Genomic DNA, 17,822 nt, shown 5'->3' with positions numbered 1-17,822 from the left:
CTCTCTCTCTCCCTCTTTCCCTCCCACTCTATCTGAACAAAAAATGGAAAAATGTCCTCCGGTGAAGATAAAAAAAAACCCCTGTCCATAAGAATCCATTTGTCACTTCCCACTCCTTTCTATCAATTTAGGATTAAGCTTTTTCCTCTATGTCCACCCACCATCCATCTCTTCTCTTTGTAGTACACGAAGAGTATTTTCCTGGTTTGATCCTCAGCTTTCGGCCCAAATTATACTTGAAAGAATCATCTGTAGCCCGGCTGGTGTGGCTCAGTGGTTGAGCACTGACCCATGCACCAAGAGGTCGCTGGTTTGATTCCCGGTCAGGACACATGCCCAGGTTGTGGGTCCGATCCCCAGTGGGGGGCATGCAGGAAGTGGTCAATTGATGTTCTCTCTCATCGATGTTTCTCTCTCCCTTTCCCTTCCTCTCTCTCGAAAATCAATGAAGGAAAAACAATGTTAAAAAAAGAGAACCATCTACACATATCACCAGTGTAAACAGTGTGCACCTAGGTTCCCGATTCTGTTTTTTTAGGAATATTTTTTACCTTCTCTTTTGTTTTCAAGCTTCTGAAAATCTGAAAGTCTACCTCAGTCCTTCCTGGTTCTTGGTTTCACTCACCTTCACATGAGGGTCTCAGGCCCTGACAATCCCTCGCCCCTTGTGAACTCTGACACTCACTTCCTTCCACACACGCCTGGCCGTGTACACTGCGCCGGAGGTCTGCGGCAGGGAGCTGCCATTCCGGTGACACACATTTCCAGACTAGCTGGGTGGTGGCCATAAACACAGTCATTTCTGCCCAGCTCCTGGCACACAGTAAGCACCCAACTATCGGCTCAATGTTCAGAAATACACAGCATGTGGTAGTATTTTTAAAATCACTACTCGGCCACAGAACGTTTGCACTGTATCTGGGAACTGTTCTAGATGAAGACAGACTAAAGAGGCACGACAACTAAACCCAATGCTTACCCTGGATTAAACCTAAAATAGCTATCAAATTGGTACAAATGGGGAGATTTTCATCTAGATGGTATACTGGGTAAAGCACTGGATCAATGTTAAATTTATTTAATGTGATCATTGTATTGTGGTTATAAGGATGTCCTTGTTTGGAAATATTAGGCATAAAGTGTAAGAATGTAATTTACTCTCAGGTGGTTCAGAAAAAAATCTGTATTTATAGAGAGAAATACACACATACTCAGCGTGGCAGAGAAATGTGGCAAAATGTTAAAAACTGGAAAATCTAAGGGACAGGTATATGAATGGGTGTTCATTATATGATTCATGCCTTTTTTCCTATGCTGTGATATTTTTCAATATAAAAAGTTGGGAAAAGGAAACACATAAAAAACAAAATACCATAAAAACTACCTTAAGCAGAATTGGAAGAAAAAGCCAGAGGAGAAGAATACACAATCAGTTCTGAAACCAAACACAAATACTTTTATTTATGGGATATCATTTTACATCAATTCCATTAAAACCTAAAACCAGTTTGCTGTACTCAAGTCAGGTGGCATAACAGTATGTGAGTTAAGCTGGGAGTCACAGGACTTGCACACGTTCATGAATGTAATGCAAATACTGACGACACGAAGCATTCACAGTTCTAGGTGAGCTGCTGTTCATGTAACAGTAACCCCAACAAATTATTTCATGAAAAAAAAGCAACCCACGTTTTGGTCTCATTTACAGACACCCAACATTTCAGTTGGTCCATGAATTCTATACATTTATTATACAACATAACGTATGAAAGAATAAAAGATAAGGCTTACAGAGGTATTTTAGCAGTTGTACGCATTAAAACCAAGGGCACAAACAGAGTTTTAAAGCTTTTTGTATAAACCTCAAAAGCACTGTTAAAATGGAGACTGAGAGGCAACAGAAACCTGTTTTTAAACCAGAAGGTTTGTCTAGTCGGATTTATAAAAAACTCAATTGAGAGTTCATGCTTCAAAAAAGCGGCATGTGACACTACAGTGGGCGTTTATGGCATTTCATGAGATTTCTGACCTACTGCAGTAAACTTCTAAAAGTTTATTCTGCTACGACCGTGCTGCAGTGTGGAATTCAAAACACCATGAAAAGAGAAAAAGGATGCAGACTCGGGTAATAAAGAAAAACCAGAAGAAGGCACCCCAATTTATTTAACATCAGCCAGTAAGTAAGTGCTTGATAATTGCTCAATTCTATGTAACTTACGGATATTTTTAAGAAAAGGTATCTTATTACTATCTGACCCCTTTTCCTTCCCTTAAAAATAACTACATAACATCAAGAAAACCAAGGGCGGGCACTCTGAAGCCAAAGAGATTTATTTTTCAAGGGAGTTTAAAGATTATTTGGAGTTGTGTACATATGCAAGATTCTCTCTTTAGAATACCTTCATATTATACAGCATGAAACAGTTTCAAACCTGGGTTCCACCGTCAACAAATGTCCCTTGTGGATGAAATGTAACGTCTCCTCTGTACCAGTCCTGTGTTTTAGGACTCACTGGGCTCAGTGTTAAAGAGTCTCTCGTCTTTAACAGTAACTTTTAGAATACTCTCATCTATGATTTATATCGATATATTCATTTCTGACTTTTGTTTGACCAATTTTAAGAACTGTTGACTTTACAGCGTGAGTTTTCTCGACTTCATGGAATACTTCTGCAAGTGAACCAAGTTCCCCACAGACCTGAACCCATGGCCTATCTTTGCTGGAACCGACCATCGCATGGAGCCCCCCGCCCCCTCAACACACTGGTCTCCAGAGCTATGCTTGCCATCAACATCTCCTATTCTTTTCCGATATTAATTTGTGCAAACTGGTATGAATTTGTAAGATACAAGTGAGTCTACAATACCTAAACAAGGAATGATTAAGTGTGCTTAATCACTACAGGGTTTTTCAAACTTCTGGTTTATTTCACAGCAAACCAAACCTTTCTACTTGGTAGAAAAAAGAAGCAATTCTACCAGATCATGATTTTGTATATGAGCACACACTGTATATACATACAAAATTTCTGTCTTTGGTGGTTCAGTTAGAGAAAAAAATATGAAAATCTGAACACTGCTTGCAAAGAAACTGTGAAATAGTGGTCGAGAGGAGCACTGTCTGTGTATTGCCCTCACGGAATGCCATTTAAAGGTTCACATTTAACCCGAAAGATTTCAGCCAGATGTTGAAATAATCCAAACCTCTTCCAATCATTACATGTTCAAGCACGGATCTTGCTCACAACGGTAGCATTCACTTGTTCAAATGCACCATTAGCTTTTTACTTGGTTTAAGTCATTAGACTTTTAGGTTTTCACAAAACTTTAGGGACTAAATTAGTCACTCAATAGCACCAGATAGTTAAGGGAAAAACATGTTATCTATACATTTCCTAAAAAGGGTAAGGCAAGGGGAAGGAAGAAAAAAAAAAAGACATCAAATACAAACCTAAACATCCTGTCCTGTTTCCTCTCTTCCTCATCCACATAAATAATGGCTATCACCTTTCTGTACAAAGGACGCAGGCAACGCGAGCAGCCTCTCCAGGAAGGGTCCTCCTGTGTAACAGTGAGCTCAATGCTGGTGGTTCCATGTCCACTGCCTGCAATGGACATTCTGCCAGGAAAAGCCTAGCATGAAAGAAACAAAAAGGAAAACAAAACAAAACACCTCTCACTTATAATAAGAGTTCTGTTTCCAAAAAACTAGAAAGTTGGACACCATGAAAGCTTAACTAAAAATCCAAGCCACAACTAAAATTGCTCTGCGATTATAAAATGCTAGCAAACCACTGAGCTTCCGTGGAGGAGGCAAAACACATTCACTTAGATGCCACAGAAAGCATGGCAGAGCAAACCCTGACCAGAATGCAAGAGAAAAAAAAGAACACCGAGGGAAGTCTACAAGAGTTTATAACCATTCTATTTTTAAAAAGGTGCAATTTTAATTTGTTCATTTGTACCTATATTCAAATTACTACAGCTTTTTAACATCAGAAAATAAACACCTATACCTTGCATGGTGGAAATGATTGGTGACATGGTACATGTCTATGTTTAAATAATTCTAAGTTTCATCATTTAAAAATGCAAATATTCAGGTAAACCAAATTATATTTGGCATATGCCTCTGTAAAGTTGTAACTCCCACCTCCTTCCAAAAGTTGGCCTCTTGAACAATATGGTGAATTCTGGCAACATTTACTTATGGTAACAGTTGTTCTGTCTTGTTTTCTGAAATTGCTACATTTGAGACCAAATAAAGTATAATTGGTTCATTTGAAAAAAGGGACTAGAAATATGCCACAAAAATTATTTTTACAATACATTTTTGCAGAAATAATCTCTAGGTGAAGCTTTTTCTTTTTATACACATATACAAAATTTAAACAGCAATATACACATAATCACAGTGAGGACGTTGGCAAATTCACCAATCTGTAGTGTAAATACAAACTGCAAAGCAGCCTTCCAAGAGAACAATGCCACACAGCAGGCAGAGCTGGCCCATTCAATAGCAAACACCAAAAAACGTCCCTACAAAAGGGAGACAGTGCAAGAAAAGCAGCATGCGCTTTGATACAAACAGCAATTTATGGCTAATGGTTGACATAACTGTGGTAACAGTGACTCTCGCGCTGCTATGCATAAAGTCCTAGGACATCTGCTTGTCTTTATACCACTCCACAAACTCGTCCAACAAAACCGGCCCTGAAGAGAGAGAGAAAACAACATGGCTCCGAGGCTTCCACAACGAGAAGGATGCGCAAAGTGCGGCAACGGGAGGACGAGGGACCCCACCACCGGTACTTACACGCGCCGTCTTCGTCGTAGTTGCTGAGGTCAAGATTGATTGTTCTGCTAAACTCTAGCACATTGCACCACTGATCTTTGTTAATAACTTTGTATTTTGATTGCTGATGGAGGGAAAAGTAATATGAATTACTGACACAATTTACAAGTGGGATGGTTTCAATTGCTATATGAATCAACTTAATACAGTCCATAAAGGTTAACTCTTTCTATTTGGTATGTTAAGCACCAGTCTAGGAGGATGGTGAGAGAGAGCAGGAGTGGAACTTAGGGTGACAACTTTCATTACAAAAATATTACGGGGCCCAACACAAAATGACAAGCACATTAAAGAAACACAATTTTATATCCCTAGAAGTGAACTTTCTAGACTGCAAAAGCCCTTTTATCTAACTAAAATGGGGATGACACCTACTTCACAGAGATGATGCAAGGATTAAGAGATAATTTAGGGAAAGCCCTCATTCGTGCTTGGCACACAGTAAGTGCTAAATAAAGAGCAGCTCCATGAACGAGCCCTGCCATGACCGGATGTTCTCTGTCAAGCTGTAGTGGGCCGCTTGAGGAGGAGGTCTCAGACTAGGCGCTACAGCCACTGAAAAACAACTGTGCTAATTAATAACTCAAAACTTCAATCTGATCATAAAATTAATCAGAATAGCCATGGAGTTTTCTATTCCTCTTAGACAAGAAATATGCCATGTGTGTACTTTAAAATACAGTATCCTTGTACAAAGATTTGAAAATCAAAGCCAGAGCAGACCATTATACACCCTAGCACTCACATCAGATGCGCTGGAAAATGATCCAAGCACACGCAGAGCAGAGAGGTGCGCCAACAGTTTTGAGGATGCAAACACAAGAAAAGCTGAAAATGAAAGGATGACTGTCTCCTTTTGAAAGTAAAATGCAAACTAGTAAGAAAGAGAACAAAGCAGACCGACTACAAGTTCCACTTTCTAAGCAACTAAAAGCAAGGCCGGGCTCTGAGACCGCTGGGGGCTCCTGGGCTGCGCGGTCCAACCGGGTGGTGGCGGCAGGTCGCTGGCTCAAGAACCCCTCACTCAGGCACCCCTCGGCTGAACTCCGAGAACAAGAACCATTTCTCCCATTTCCCCAAGAAAGCTAACGTTTCACAGGGTTGTCAGAGAAATTAGAACCAATCATTTGCAGTGTGAACTGTCAGGTAAACATATACTTTTTATATTAAAACTAGTTTTTATACCTTTCTTGAGGAGTTCCAGTTAGCACTGTTACAAGTAGTTTTTAATAACAGTCCTCCAAGAATCGTATCAGTTGGAAATTTTTTCAGACAATTACATAAAGTAAGTTGTAAGAAAGATTATTTCAAGAGTGAAACTGGAGTCAGGGTAAGGCCAAGATTTCCTCAAAGATCCAACAACCTCATCCTTTCAAGCAAAGTACATTTTTAAAAGGTTTCTGGGGCAAAGGAAAAAAAGTGGGTTTGGGGCTGGAGGACAAGGAGGATGCTGTCTGTATATGACAACCCTAGCATCACACCTCCAGCTCAGGTACTCCCTCCAACTGCGACAGCGTGACCGGGCCTCCGACCAGCTCCTGCACCCAGCAGCTCCGAGTTTTTATTAGTCATCCTTGAAGCAACGAAACGATGATGGGGTCAAGTGCTGGGCTATTTCTAACACAGATGGGAAGGAAATTTCAACTGAAGGAGAGTTTGTCCTAACAACTGATTGACCCAAGATCCCCAAGTAACTTTGAGATAAGAGCAAAGACGACTATATTACACACTTCTTTTAATAAGAAGGCTGATACCTATTTTTTAATCCTTGCTTAATGAAAGTGGAAATTCACCTAGAGTCATAAAGGAAAGTGAGTCCTGTTTCACTGCTGTGATAAAGAGCAGGAAGTTAAACCGAAGTGAAGCGTCTGCAGTGAGGACGAGCGCGGAGAGCCCAGGGCAGCGCAGCTGTCTGGGATGCGCCTGGACCAGGAGCGCTGCGACCCGGACCAGCTCCACCCAGACGCCTGCGGAGGAGCAGGCCCCGACGGGAGCAGTTCTGTCGCCACGATTCCCACAGGCAGAAAAGTACAGCACACAGAAAATTACATGAAATGGTTAAAGTATAATTGGTAGTTCTAAGCAAGCAAAAATACATTCCATAAAATAACAATTTGGTACCTCTAAGAACTGGTGAAAAACTGGAAAAAGGGGCCAGATTTTTCCTAATAACAGTCCCAACATGCACTTGGCAGTGTTTATGTCTAGGCTGCGCTGGTCCTTTTCCTGTTTAACAAACAAAAACAAGGATGAGCCAGATGCCCCCAAATAATAAATTCCAATAATCCAATTTTCTATTTTGTGTCGACAAGACATCAGTGAACAGCTTATTGACCGTTTATCATACACAGTAAAATCCCTGGATCACCACTAAGGGAGGGAAGGCAGACAAACTCAACAGAAGGCTTGATCATCCTGGTACTATACACACACATACTGTGAAAAAGATTCATGTCATTTGAATGATCACCCTAATAAAAAATCAATTAGTTATGTAGTATCTATAATTATTTCATGGAATAAAAATCCATAACTCAATCACTTGCTGTTTGACATTTACAGTAATTATTAAAATCATAATTGCTTATCCCAAAGCCCATAATTTAACTAAATGCAGTTTAAAGGTTTCAATTTCCATGCTTAGGAATCAGGTTTCCTTAATAAATATCATCTTTCCATCAATTTATTCCATTGGTAAATGTTTTTCTTGTATCTAAAAATGTTGGAATTAAATTCAGCTCACAATAAATGCTGGGGCTCTGGAGAGTCTCTCCAAGGAAGGGGTGTATTCATCCCCCCACTCTAGGAGAAAACAGCCTGTCCATTACAGTCCTTCTTACCTTGGATTTGTTGGATGTGAAATCTCCTAGCAGAATACCTCTAACTGGTAACTAAGTGAAAGTCAACATCCCATAAAGAAACCAGAAAAAAAAAAAAGTAGTACATAACCCTGAAACGGGCAGATGAAGTTCAATCCACTTACACTTTCACTTAAGGATCCTAATTTCTCCTTCTGCACTTTCTCAAAAATTTTCATTCCAGAACTACAAGTGAGGAGTTTCTATGTAGAGGGACAGAGGACCTGGGGCCATAAGCAGTAACCTCACATATATCCAAAGCTAGCCTCAACGTGGTATCTCAATTCCAGTGGAAATTTGCAAAAGCACTTTTCTACAAAGGGAGAAAGTTTCCATTTGTGGTGGAATCTAAATGTTCATCAAACTAAGGGATGATGTTGTGACCACCACTGTCAGCAACATATACGACCATACATATCTCCCGATAAGCTACAGTTTTGCCTCAAGGAATGTAACGGTGAAGTGCTCTTTAGTACACAGAGGATTTCTGGCCTTGACACTGAATTTAAAAGTGAAGGACTTAAACAATATATCAAATGTAAGGGCCTCACTCAACAGCAGCAAATATGGTAGATGAAGATACAGGAAGCTGTGCTACAGGTCTGTCTTTTGGTCGCAGTCATACAACATAATGACTGTTCACCAACAGACCAGGTCAGATGACTCCACATCACCCTTCCCTGTTACAGGCCACACAATTTCAGTCTGGTTGTGGTCAGGGTATCCCAATTCCACACTTCAATGCAAACAGGTGGGGCTTCCTTTCCACAGCATTCTCTGCCTGTCCCCTGGCCACGCATCGCATCTTGCTCAGGACCGTAGTACTTAGTTCCGATGGAGAGGAGGACAAGAGAAAAGCGTTCTAGAGATTGTCCACCTTTTGCCAACCAAGCCTCATTGATTTGTTGCATTTCAAAGGCTTCCACTTCTGTGATGCACTGTGCAAGAACATGAAAAACATCCTCTTACCCTGTAACACAGGTGCGGCAGATGGCAACAGCACACCATACTATGAAGCAATCCACATGAAAAATGAGCAAGCTGCTGCAAACACAGGTGGCACCACAGGACTGGACCAAGTTCACTTGTTGAGCCACAGCCCATGCAGCACTGGGCTGACGACACTGGTGCATGGGAAAAGCTTTCCCTTAGAAAAGTTTGTAATCATTCACTAAACCTAAAATCACTAGTGTTGCCATGATACATATTGTGCCTTTTTCCAACATCATCATTGCCTATGTCCCCATCACAATGGACATACACCAAGGTGACAAAAAGAAAAAAAAGATACAAAAGACCTGGACAAGACTCTTTGCAACAATATAATCATCTGACAAACTGATGATCATGAAGGACTTCGATGCATGTGTTTGGTTGGCAGTGATGCCCAGACAGGGAGGAAAGGCATCAGACTCACAGGACCGGAAGCTGAACAGCACTCACTCACTCCTGCTCTGCAAGGGTGCCAGCCAGCAGCTCGCAATCACTAACACCATCTTCTGCCTAGCAAATAAGAGAAAGATATTATGGACGCACTCAAGATCTGAACAGTGGCATCTTGCTGATAACCAACATTGCCTATGGGTGGATTTGAGGCCACGTGCAAATAACCATAACTGGAAACACTCAAAATTCCTGGGAACAACACAGTCGAGAGATCCCACAACAAATAGCTACTGAACATCAAAAAACACACCCAGGGGATTCTCTGACAGCAATGATCCTGTTGGCATTCTCTGCCAAAGGGTTCCCAATTAAAAGTGCAATGAATCTCCCAGGATGCTATAAAGCAGGGCATTTAAAAAATGAGAAGCACCTTCACTAATTCAGAGTACAGCAAGCCATCCAGAAGCTCCTCACTAGAATTACAGCAGTGCACGGCAACGCTAAGCCTGTGCCCTCGCGTCCAGGCAAGGGTGGGCACCTGCTCCCAGTGTCGAAGCAGAAAGATCCTTGAGACAGGCTGTCCAGAGTCAATCAACATCCCCAGGAGGCTCATCAAGGTCAAAGAAGAAATGAAATTTTTCTCCCTGCCCACCTCTTGACCCAAGATGTGTTGGTATGTATTTCATAAATTTTAATTTTCTAAGATAAATTAAAATTTTTTATTTTTCAAATAACAAAAACTGCAGGCTCCATACACCAAAGATATACCAACCCCCTACAATACACAACTAGATTCTGTCTAGTCTTCCTTAATCAGAGATTTAAAACAGCAGTTACAGATGAGATCAGGCCTCTTAATGATGCAGCTATAAATTCAGAGGATCCTACTCTGAATAGTCTAAGAAGTTATGTTTTTTGTATACGGAAAAAATGCACTCCTCCAGCTAAAGACTAGAATAATGCCGTTTTATTAAGGTCTGATTTGGAGTTCTAATATGAAAAAAAACTCACTGCCTTTGTTTATATAAGAGTGTTCCAGTATAAGTCTTCCTATCATATATGAAAATTAAGCATTTTTTCCCTTAAATGACACAAATGATTTAAGAAACAATAACAGAAACAAATAGGCAATTGTATATATACAAATATCAATATCATAAAAATTAATCTTCAACCATCTAGGTATCCAGATATGCTATTCAAAGACTCTCAACTATTTCAGATGACCTATTTCCAATTTGCACAAAGCTTAAGACTTGGATGTGAAAAGGGGAACATTTAATTATTAAAATTATAAAGAAAGAAATCTTCAACAGCAAAAAAGTATTCCTAAGATTTTTAAGAATTAGTTGGGCTCAAAAAACAACATACGTGACCATAATTCACAAACATAAACGGTGACAACCAAGTCAGAAACTGGTATGGGAAAGCAAAAGGACTAAAATGAAGACCTATGACACACATTACAGAATTCTATCTGAGACCACAGCGACTGCAAATAGTAGAGAAAATGCAGTCCTCCTTAACAGACGAAGTCATCAAACACAAGGTAAAAATAGACAGCTCTAAATCAATCTTAAATAATGTGACTCAATTTATAAAACTGAAAATTAATTTTTTGAATGGAAGTTGTTTTTTCCTTTTTAAGACACATTAACACACACACATACACACACACACACACGTCATAAAACCCAAGAGTATCATCCTACTGGGAAAAATGAATCTAAATAATTATGCTCTTAGAACTTACCCAGCATTATTTACATATCACAATGTTTGCAAAGTAATTAATTAAGCTTAGCTGCTGACATCTCCTTAACAAAAGAAAAAAAAAAATCTGCCAACGAGTACAGTCTTTCCTCATCATTTTATTTGGTACAGATTCTATAAGCATTACTCTTGGAAAATAACCGGTATGCAGACACCTAAGTAATGTCAGTGAATAAATAATTCAACAACTGTTTCTAATTCTATGGTTAACTTTCATAGAGAATTTAATTTGAGCCAGAAATTGTTCTAAGTGCCTTATACTTAAATTCATTTACTACAACCCTTTCAGGATAGACATTATTATTATCCCCAATTTATAACAAAGAAAACTGAGGCAAAGGGGGTTAAAATAATAGTCATTAAATGGTCAAGCTGGGACTTGAACTGGGAAGTCTGATTCCAAACCTTCTTCGTGCACCATTTCATTTCCCCGAGAAGTAATAAGAAAAGAGAGATTTAAATATAAAATGACGTATAGGCCCTGGCTGGTTTGGCGCAGCGGTTAGAACATCGGCCTGTGGTCCAGAGAGACCCGGGTTCAGTTCCCGCTAAGGGCACCTACCTCGGTTGCAGCTTTGTCCCTGGCTCTGGTTGGGTTGTATGGGTGGCAACCACTCGATGTGTCCCTTTCACATTGATGTTTCTCTCTATATATTCCTCTCTCTCCCTCCTACTCTATCTGAACAAAAAATGGGAAAATGTCCTTAGGTGAGGATAAAAAAATAAAATAAAATAAAAATAAAATGACATACGGTCCAGTTAGCTTCACAAGTAACTGCTGAGCAAATCTGTGTCTGTAATAACCAAAGAGTAATTTTTTTTGGTTAATCCGCACCCAAGAATATTTTTCCATTGATTTTTAGATAGAATGGAAGGGAGGGAGGGGGAAGAAAGACACATTGATGTGAAAAAGACATATAGATAGGTTGCCTCCTGCCTGACCCCAACCAGGTCTGGGGATGGAACCTGCAACCCAAGCACGTGCCCTTGACCGGGAATCAAACACAAGCCCCTTCGGTCCACAGGCCAACACTCTAACCTCTGAGCCAAACTGGCCAGGGCACAAAGAGTAATTTTTTAAATTGAGGTATAACTGATTTTATATCAGTTCCAGGTGTACAACATAGTGATTCAACATTTACATACATTACGAACAAGGAGTAATCGTAAAGATAAAACTGACATGGTTTTCAGGATAACGGACCTGGATTAGAGGACCACACATTCTTCCCACTCTTGTCCTCACCTGACCTACCTTCTCTTCTCTTTGTAATTTACAACAGAAATACAAGAACAATGCAGAGATGTGTGTGGTGTGTCAGGGGAGTTGTGTGAAGAGGGAACAAACACTGACAAATGCAGTAGTTAAGAAGTGAGAAACTGACTCAAGTTAGAAGAGGATGTGAAACAAAATGGTCACAACAGACTGAGGTTAGAGCCAGACAGAACTCTCCGATGAACACAAGGCCAGACAACTGTCCTTAGCAAATTCTGAGAGTAACACCCATAATCATTTCTAGTGTAAATGGAAAGGACTAAGCTACTGTTTTACTCGGAGAAAAAGGACACATTAACATGAATAAGTGTGAGCTCTCCCATCTTCCTGAAACCCTGCTCAGAGAATAAACAGAAGCTCTGGCCCCTGGTGCTGGAGAAGTGAGCAGAGTCAGGGACCAGCAGGTTCTGCCTCAAGAAAGGCCTGTTCACAGCTTCTTAAAGCTGCAGGTCAAGGGGTGAGAAAGCAAAGATCCCCCCCCCCCCCCTCAGAGAAATATTCCATTCTCCTCTTGCTCACTGCCATTCCTTCCCCCTCACCTTGAAGGCCTTTCTCTCCATCTAGCAGCTTCTCCTAACTTCGTTTCCTTCCTGATTCCATCCAGATCCATCTCAATCACTCTAGGAGGGCTCCCCTCACCTCCCCTCTGCCCTCTGAGCCCACACACTTCTCCCTCTCAGTTCATCGCACTATCCTCTCCTTGCTGCACAGAGACTGGACCACACCACTGGAACTAAATGCAAGAGCAGCATCACTGTACAGTCACGAGGTCTACTCTTGGCCGGGCCAAGATGCCGCTGCTATTAGAGCCTCTCTCAGCCCAGCACTCATCCCTCTCGGAATTCCAAGTGTCGGCACGCTCCGTGACTTTCAGCATAGTACCTCGCTCTGACATAGGGAAGGTAGAAAAATCAAATTTAGCTGATATTATTTAATAACTATTCCCAGATCAACAAAAAATTACGGTAGTCTTTTATCTTTTTCTTTTTCCAATCTCATTCTTCCTAGGTCCTTTTAAAAAGGGGAAATCAGCCCTGGCCGGTTTAGCTCAGTGGTAGAGCATTGGCTTGCGGACCAATGAGTCCTGGGTTTGATCTCAGCCAACTGCATGTACCTAGGTTGTGGTTTTGTCTCCAGCCCTGGTGGGATCATGCAACCAGTAGATGTGTCCCCCCTCACATCAATGTTTCTCTCTCTCCCTCTCTACCTGAAGATAAATAGAAAAAAATATATACATATATATATACATATACATACAAACACACACACACACACACACATATATATATATATATCTCCTTGGGTGAGGATAAAAAAATAAAAAGGGGAAATCAGCCCGGCCAATGTGCTCAGTGGTTGAGCGTCAACCCATGCAACAAAAGACTGCTGGTTCAACTCCTGGTCAGGGCACATGCCCAGGTTGGGGGTCCAAACCCCAGTGGGGGGCATGCAGGAGGCAGCTAATCGATGTTCTCTCATCGATGTTTCCATCTCTCTCTACCTCTCTCTTTAAAATAATAAAGGGAAAAAAGGAGGGAAGGGTCAAGGAAAAAATGGCTGTTTTATCTAAAGAAATTCATATAACAGTATTTATTTATATAATAAATAAAATTTGTATTGGGGGGGAACCTATATATAAACATATTGAGACAAAATTCTACTTGTATGAGAGAACTAGCCATTTTAGCCCTTGAACTTATATCCCACCATCTTCCTCTAACACGACCCCACAGGATGGTGACAGCTATGGGCCAGGGAAGGTGAGCTGGCTCTGTGGAGAGGACCCTGGCCTGCATCTCGGGGGCAGAGCGTGGCCGTGTTGCCCCTCCTCTCTGGCTGGTTATTCGCCTGCAGGACAAGACTGGACCAGATAACTTCGTATGGCTTCTTTCAGCTGTAAAGTTTTACAAGTCTATGATATCTGTAATACTATAAATAAGTTCAAGTCAAAGTAAAATTAGGAGAAAAATAATATAACTTGTTAGCCAAGTACTATTTTTAATAGGCCACAAAGTTTGAAGGTGAAGAAAAAAATGAATACACCCTTTGGACTATAATCTGGGTGGAGAGATGTTAAAGAGGTCATTTTATCATTTTCTGTATAGTTTCAGATTCTATTTCACATAATATTCAGGTATATTAAAGCATAATATTTAACATATTCCATTATTTCTGATAAAGATATTAGGATATTAAAACTATTGGAAAATTTGATTTCCATTAGAAGTTTTATTTTAAAAGGTTGGCTATGTTAACTGTAAATTACTACATCTAGGAGTCATTCTAACAGAACAGAGATTAGAGGGATAAAAAGCTCTATGAGTTCTGCTTCTACCCAAGATGGGGTTAGAGAAACTAGATTTCCCTTTTCACTTTAAATAGCCAGAAAACTGGACAAAATATACAAAATGATGGCTTTCACATATCAGACAACAGGCAGCACAGGCCCGTGATCCCTGCGAAGAAGGAAGCATGAGGTAAGCCCTGCAATGATACCAGCTTACTGTGTAGAGGTGCATTCCAGGCCACGCAGCATAGGAAGAGGAAATCCAAATTGAGCCCAGCAGCCTTGCTGAGTTAGAAAAGACAGAATTTGAGGAGGCAGAGGTGACTACAATCTGTGGGTCAAAAATACTAGCAAGGAGGGAACTACACAGAGAGAAATCTGGAGATCTACAGTGTCTCCCCAGTCTGTGGCCAAGGACTTATCTGTGCATATATGGAGAAAACTGCCCAAGCCTGGAGAAAAACCACTGGAAAAGAGAGGGGCAATGGGGGACAAAAAGGGGGACATCTGTAATACTCTCAACAATACAGATTTTTTAAAAAAGAATAAGCAGAAATTCCCAGAGCCCACATAGGGCTGGGGACAGTTTGCATTCCCACGAGCCGGAGTGGAAAGACCTGATCATGCTCAGGGCTTGAGCAGTAGAATCCTCAAAAGGGAACTGCTTTCTGAGTGGGGCTCAATCATCCTTCAACTGAAGACTGCTTGGGACCAGACCTTTCAAAGGATCAAACTGATTCCATGTAACTTAACTATGTACCAGAAAAAAAAATTAAATCCAACACTATTTAAAGGAATACAAAAAGACCCAGCAACAAACAACATAAAATTTATTATATCTAGCATCCAATCAAAAAAAATTACTAGGACTATAAAGAAGCTATAAAATATGATTCATGGCCAAAATAAAAATTAACTAATAGAAAGAGACCCAGAAATGGCAGAGATAATGGAGCCTGCAGACAAAGCTGTTAATACACTTGTGATAAATATTTTCTGGATGTTCTAGAAGGAGAGTGAAAATGTTATCAGGATGAAGAAAGAACTGGAACATATAAAAAAAGACCCAAATGAAACTTCTAGAGATGAAAAATAACATACCTGAAATGAAAAATACCCAGGCTAGGATTAACATCAGGTTAGACACTGCAGAAGAAAAGACTAATATTTAGAAGACATGGTAATCAAAACTACCAAAGAAACAGAAAGGGCAAAAAAAAACAAAACAAAACCCAAAAACTGAACATGACATCAGAAGCCTGTGAAACAATATCAAGCGTCTAACACAGGTATAACTGTAATCCCAGAAAGAAAGCAGAAGAACAGAAAAAATACTGGAAGAAATAACAACTGGAAGTTTTCCCAATTTAATACAAAGTATAAGCCCAAAGATCCAAAAAACTCAACAAGCCCTAACTAGAATAAACATAAAGAAAATTATGCCAACGCACATTGTAATCAACTTGGGAAAAGCAGTGAAGAGAATAAAAACAGTCAGAAAATAAGATGTTATATGTTCAAAGAAATAATGAGCAATACTAGACTTATCATCAGACGCTACCCAAGATAGAAGACAATAGAAAGATATCATTAAAGTACTGAAAGAACATTTGATCAACCTAGAATCTTTTATCCAGAGAAGTGCCTTTATAAACTGAAGGCAAAATAAAAGCTTAGATGATTCATTATGAGAAGATCTGTACTATGAGAAAAGTTCAAGAAAGTTTTTGGGGCAGAAGGTAAATGATCCCAGATAGAAATCTGTATCTATACAAAAGAAATGGAGAGCACAGAAATGATATATTTGGGTAAATAGAAAAGACATTTTTACCAAAATGATAACACAATATATGCTATGGCCTAAATGTTTGTGTTCCTCCAAAATTCATGTTAAAATCCTAACCCCCAAGGTGATGGTATTAGGAGGCGGGGTCTCGGGAAGTAATTAGGCCCCGCCCTCATGGATGTGGATTATTGGTCTTGTAAGAGAGACCCCAGAGAGACCCTTCCTCCCTTATGACACTGTGAGGTTACAGCTATCTGTCTAATCTGCTGGTGCCTTAATCTTGGACTTCCCAGCCTCCAGAACTGTGAGAAATAAATTTTTGTTGTTTATAAACTACTCAGTCTCTGGTATTTGTTAGAACAGCCTGAATAGACTAATACATTGTGAGATTTATAGCCTGCATATAAGTGAAGTGTATGACAGCAGCAGCAGAAAGCATGAGAGGGCCATGAAAGAATACTGCTGTAAAGGTTCTTGCATTATACATGAGGTGGGATATTATCATTTGAAGAAAACTTGTAAAAATTTAAAGATACATACAGTAAAGCCTAGAGCAACCACAAGAAAAATGAAACAGAGATATAGCTAACAAGGTAATAGTGGAAATAAAATGAAATCACTTAAAAAAAAAACTCAATCCAAAAGAATTCATGAAAAGAGGGAAAAAGGAACAACAACAACAACAAAAACAGATGGGGCAAATGGGGGGAATAACAAGATAGGAGATATTATAAACTTAACCATACCATTAATTACTAAATGTAAATGGTTTAAGCATTCCTAGACATACTGCCAAACAGACCCACCTATATGCTATCTATAAGAAACCCATTTTAAATATAAAGAAACAAATAGGTTAAAAGTAAAAGGATGGAAAAAGACATATCTTGTAGGCTTTAATCCAAAGAAAGCCGGAGTGGCTATAGACTTCAGAACAAGAAATACTACCAGAGATAGAGACATTTCATAATGCTAAAGGGTCAATTCTTCAAGAAGACAACAATACTAAGGGTATCTCAACCTAATATCTGAGCTTCAGAATACATGAAACAAAAATAATGAGAGAAGTGACAGGAGAAATATTACAGTTGGAGAGTTCAACACTCCTCCCCCAGTAATTGATAGAATAAATAGGCAGAAATCAATAAGGATACAGAAGACTGAACAACACTATCCACCAACTTGACCTAGCTGACATCTATGAAACACTCCACAGAGCAGCAGCAGACTCTGTTTCTGGTACACATAAAACATTCATCGCAGCAGACCTTAGTCTGGACTATAAATCAAGCCTCCATACACTTAAGTGGACTTAAGTAGCACAGGGTATGTTTTCTTACCAGAACAGAATTAAACTAGGTATCAATAATAAAAAGATTACTTGGAAAATCCTAAAAACTTGGAAAAGAACACAAACAACACACTTCGGAATAACCAGAGTAAAAAAAAAAAAAAAAAAATCACAAGGGAAACTGAAAAATATTTTTAACTGAATGCAAATGAAAATACAGTTCCAAAAACATGTGAGACAGAGCTAATAAAGAAGACAAAACAAAAAAAAAGGACTCAATAACAAATTTATCTTACAGCATAATGGAGCT

General features: G+C 39.7%; 1 protein-coding gene across 6 annotated transcripts in view; it reads right to left on the bottom strand.

The window, feature by feature from the left end:
- Positions 1 to 1,448: 1,448 nt before the first annotated feature.
- DCUN1D4 (defective in cullin neddylation 1 domain containing 4) overlaps positions 1,449 to 17,822 on the bottom strand; it is a 71,226-nt gene continuing 54,852 nt past the window's right edge. For 4 of the 6 annotated variants that reach the window (XM_036279278.1, XM_036279305.1, XM_036279323.1 and 1 more), the window contains 3 exons: positions 6,977 to 7,081; positions 4,817 to 4,919; positions 1,449 to 4,713 (listed from right to left, as the gene is read on the bottom strand). In XM_036279278.1, the coding sequence (XP_036135171.1) occupies positions 4,658 to 4,713; positions 4,817 to 4,919; positions 6,977 to 7,081 (264 nt within the window). In that variant the 3' untranslated portion in view covers positions 1,449 to 4,657. The remainder of the gene's footprint in view (positions 4,714 to 4,816; positions 4,920 to 6,976; positions 7,082 to 17,822) is intronic. The other 2 variants (XM_036279287.1, XM_036279296.1) reach the window with 2 other exon arrangements.

Source organism: Molossus molossus, unplaced genomic scaffold (assembly GCF_014108415.1).
Source record: "Molossus molossus isolate mMolMol1 unplaced genomic scaffold, mMolMol1.p scaffold_m16_p_1, whole genome shotgun sequence".
Classification (NCBI taxonomy): Eukaryota; Metazoa; Chordata; class Mammalia; order Chiroptera; family Molossidae; genus Molossus; species Molossus molossus.
This window is presented reverse-complemented; position numbering and strand designations above follow the sequence as displayed.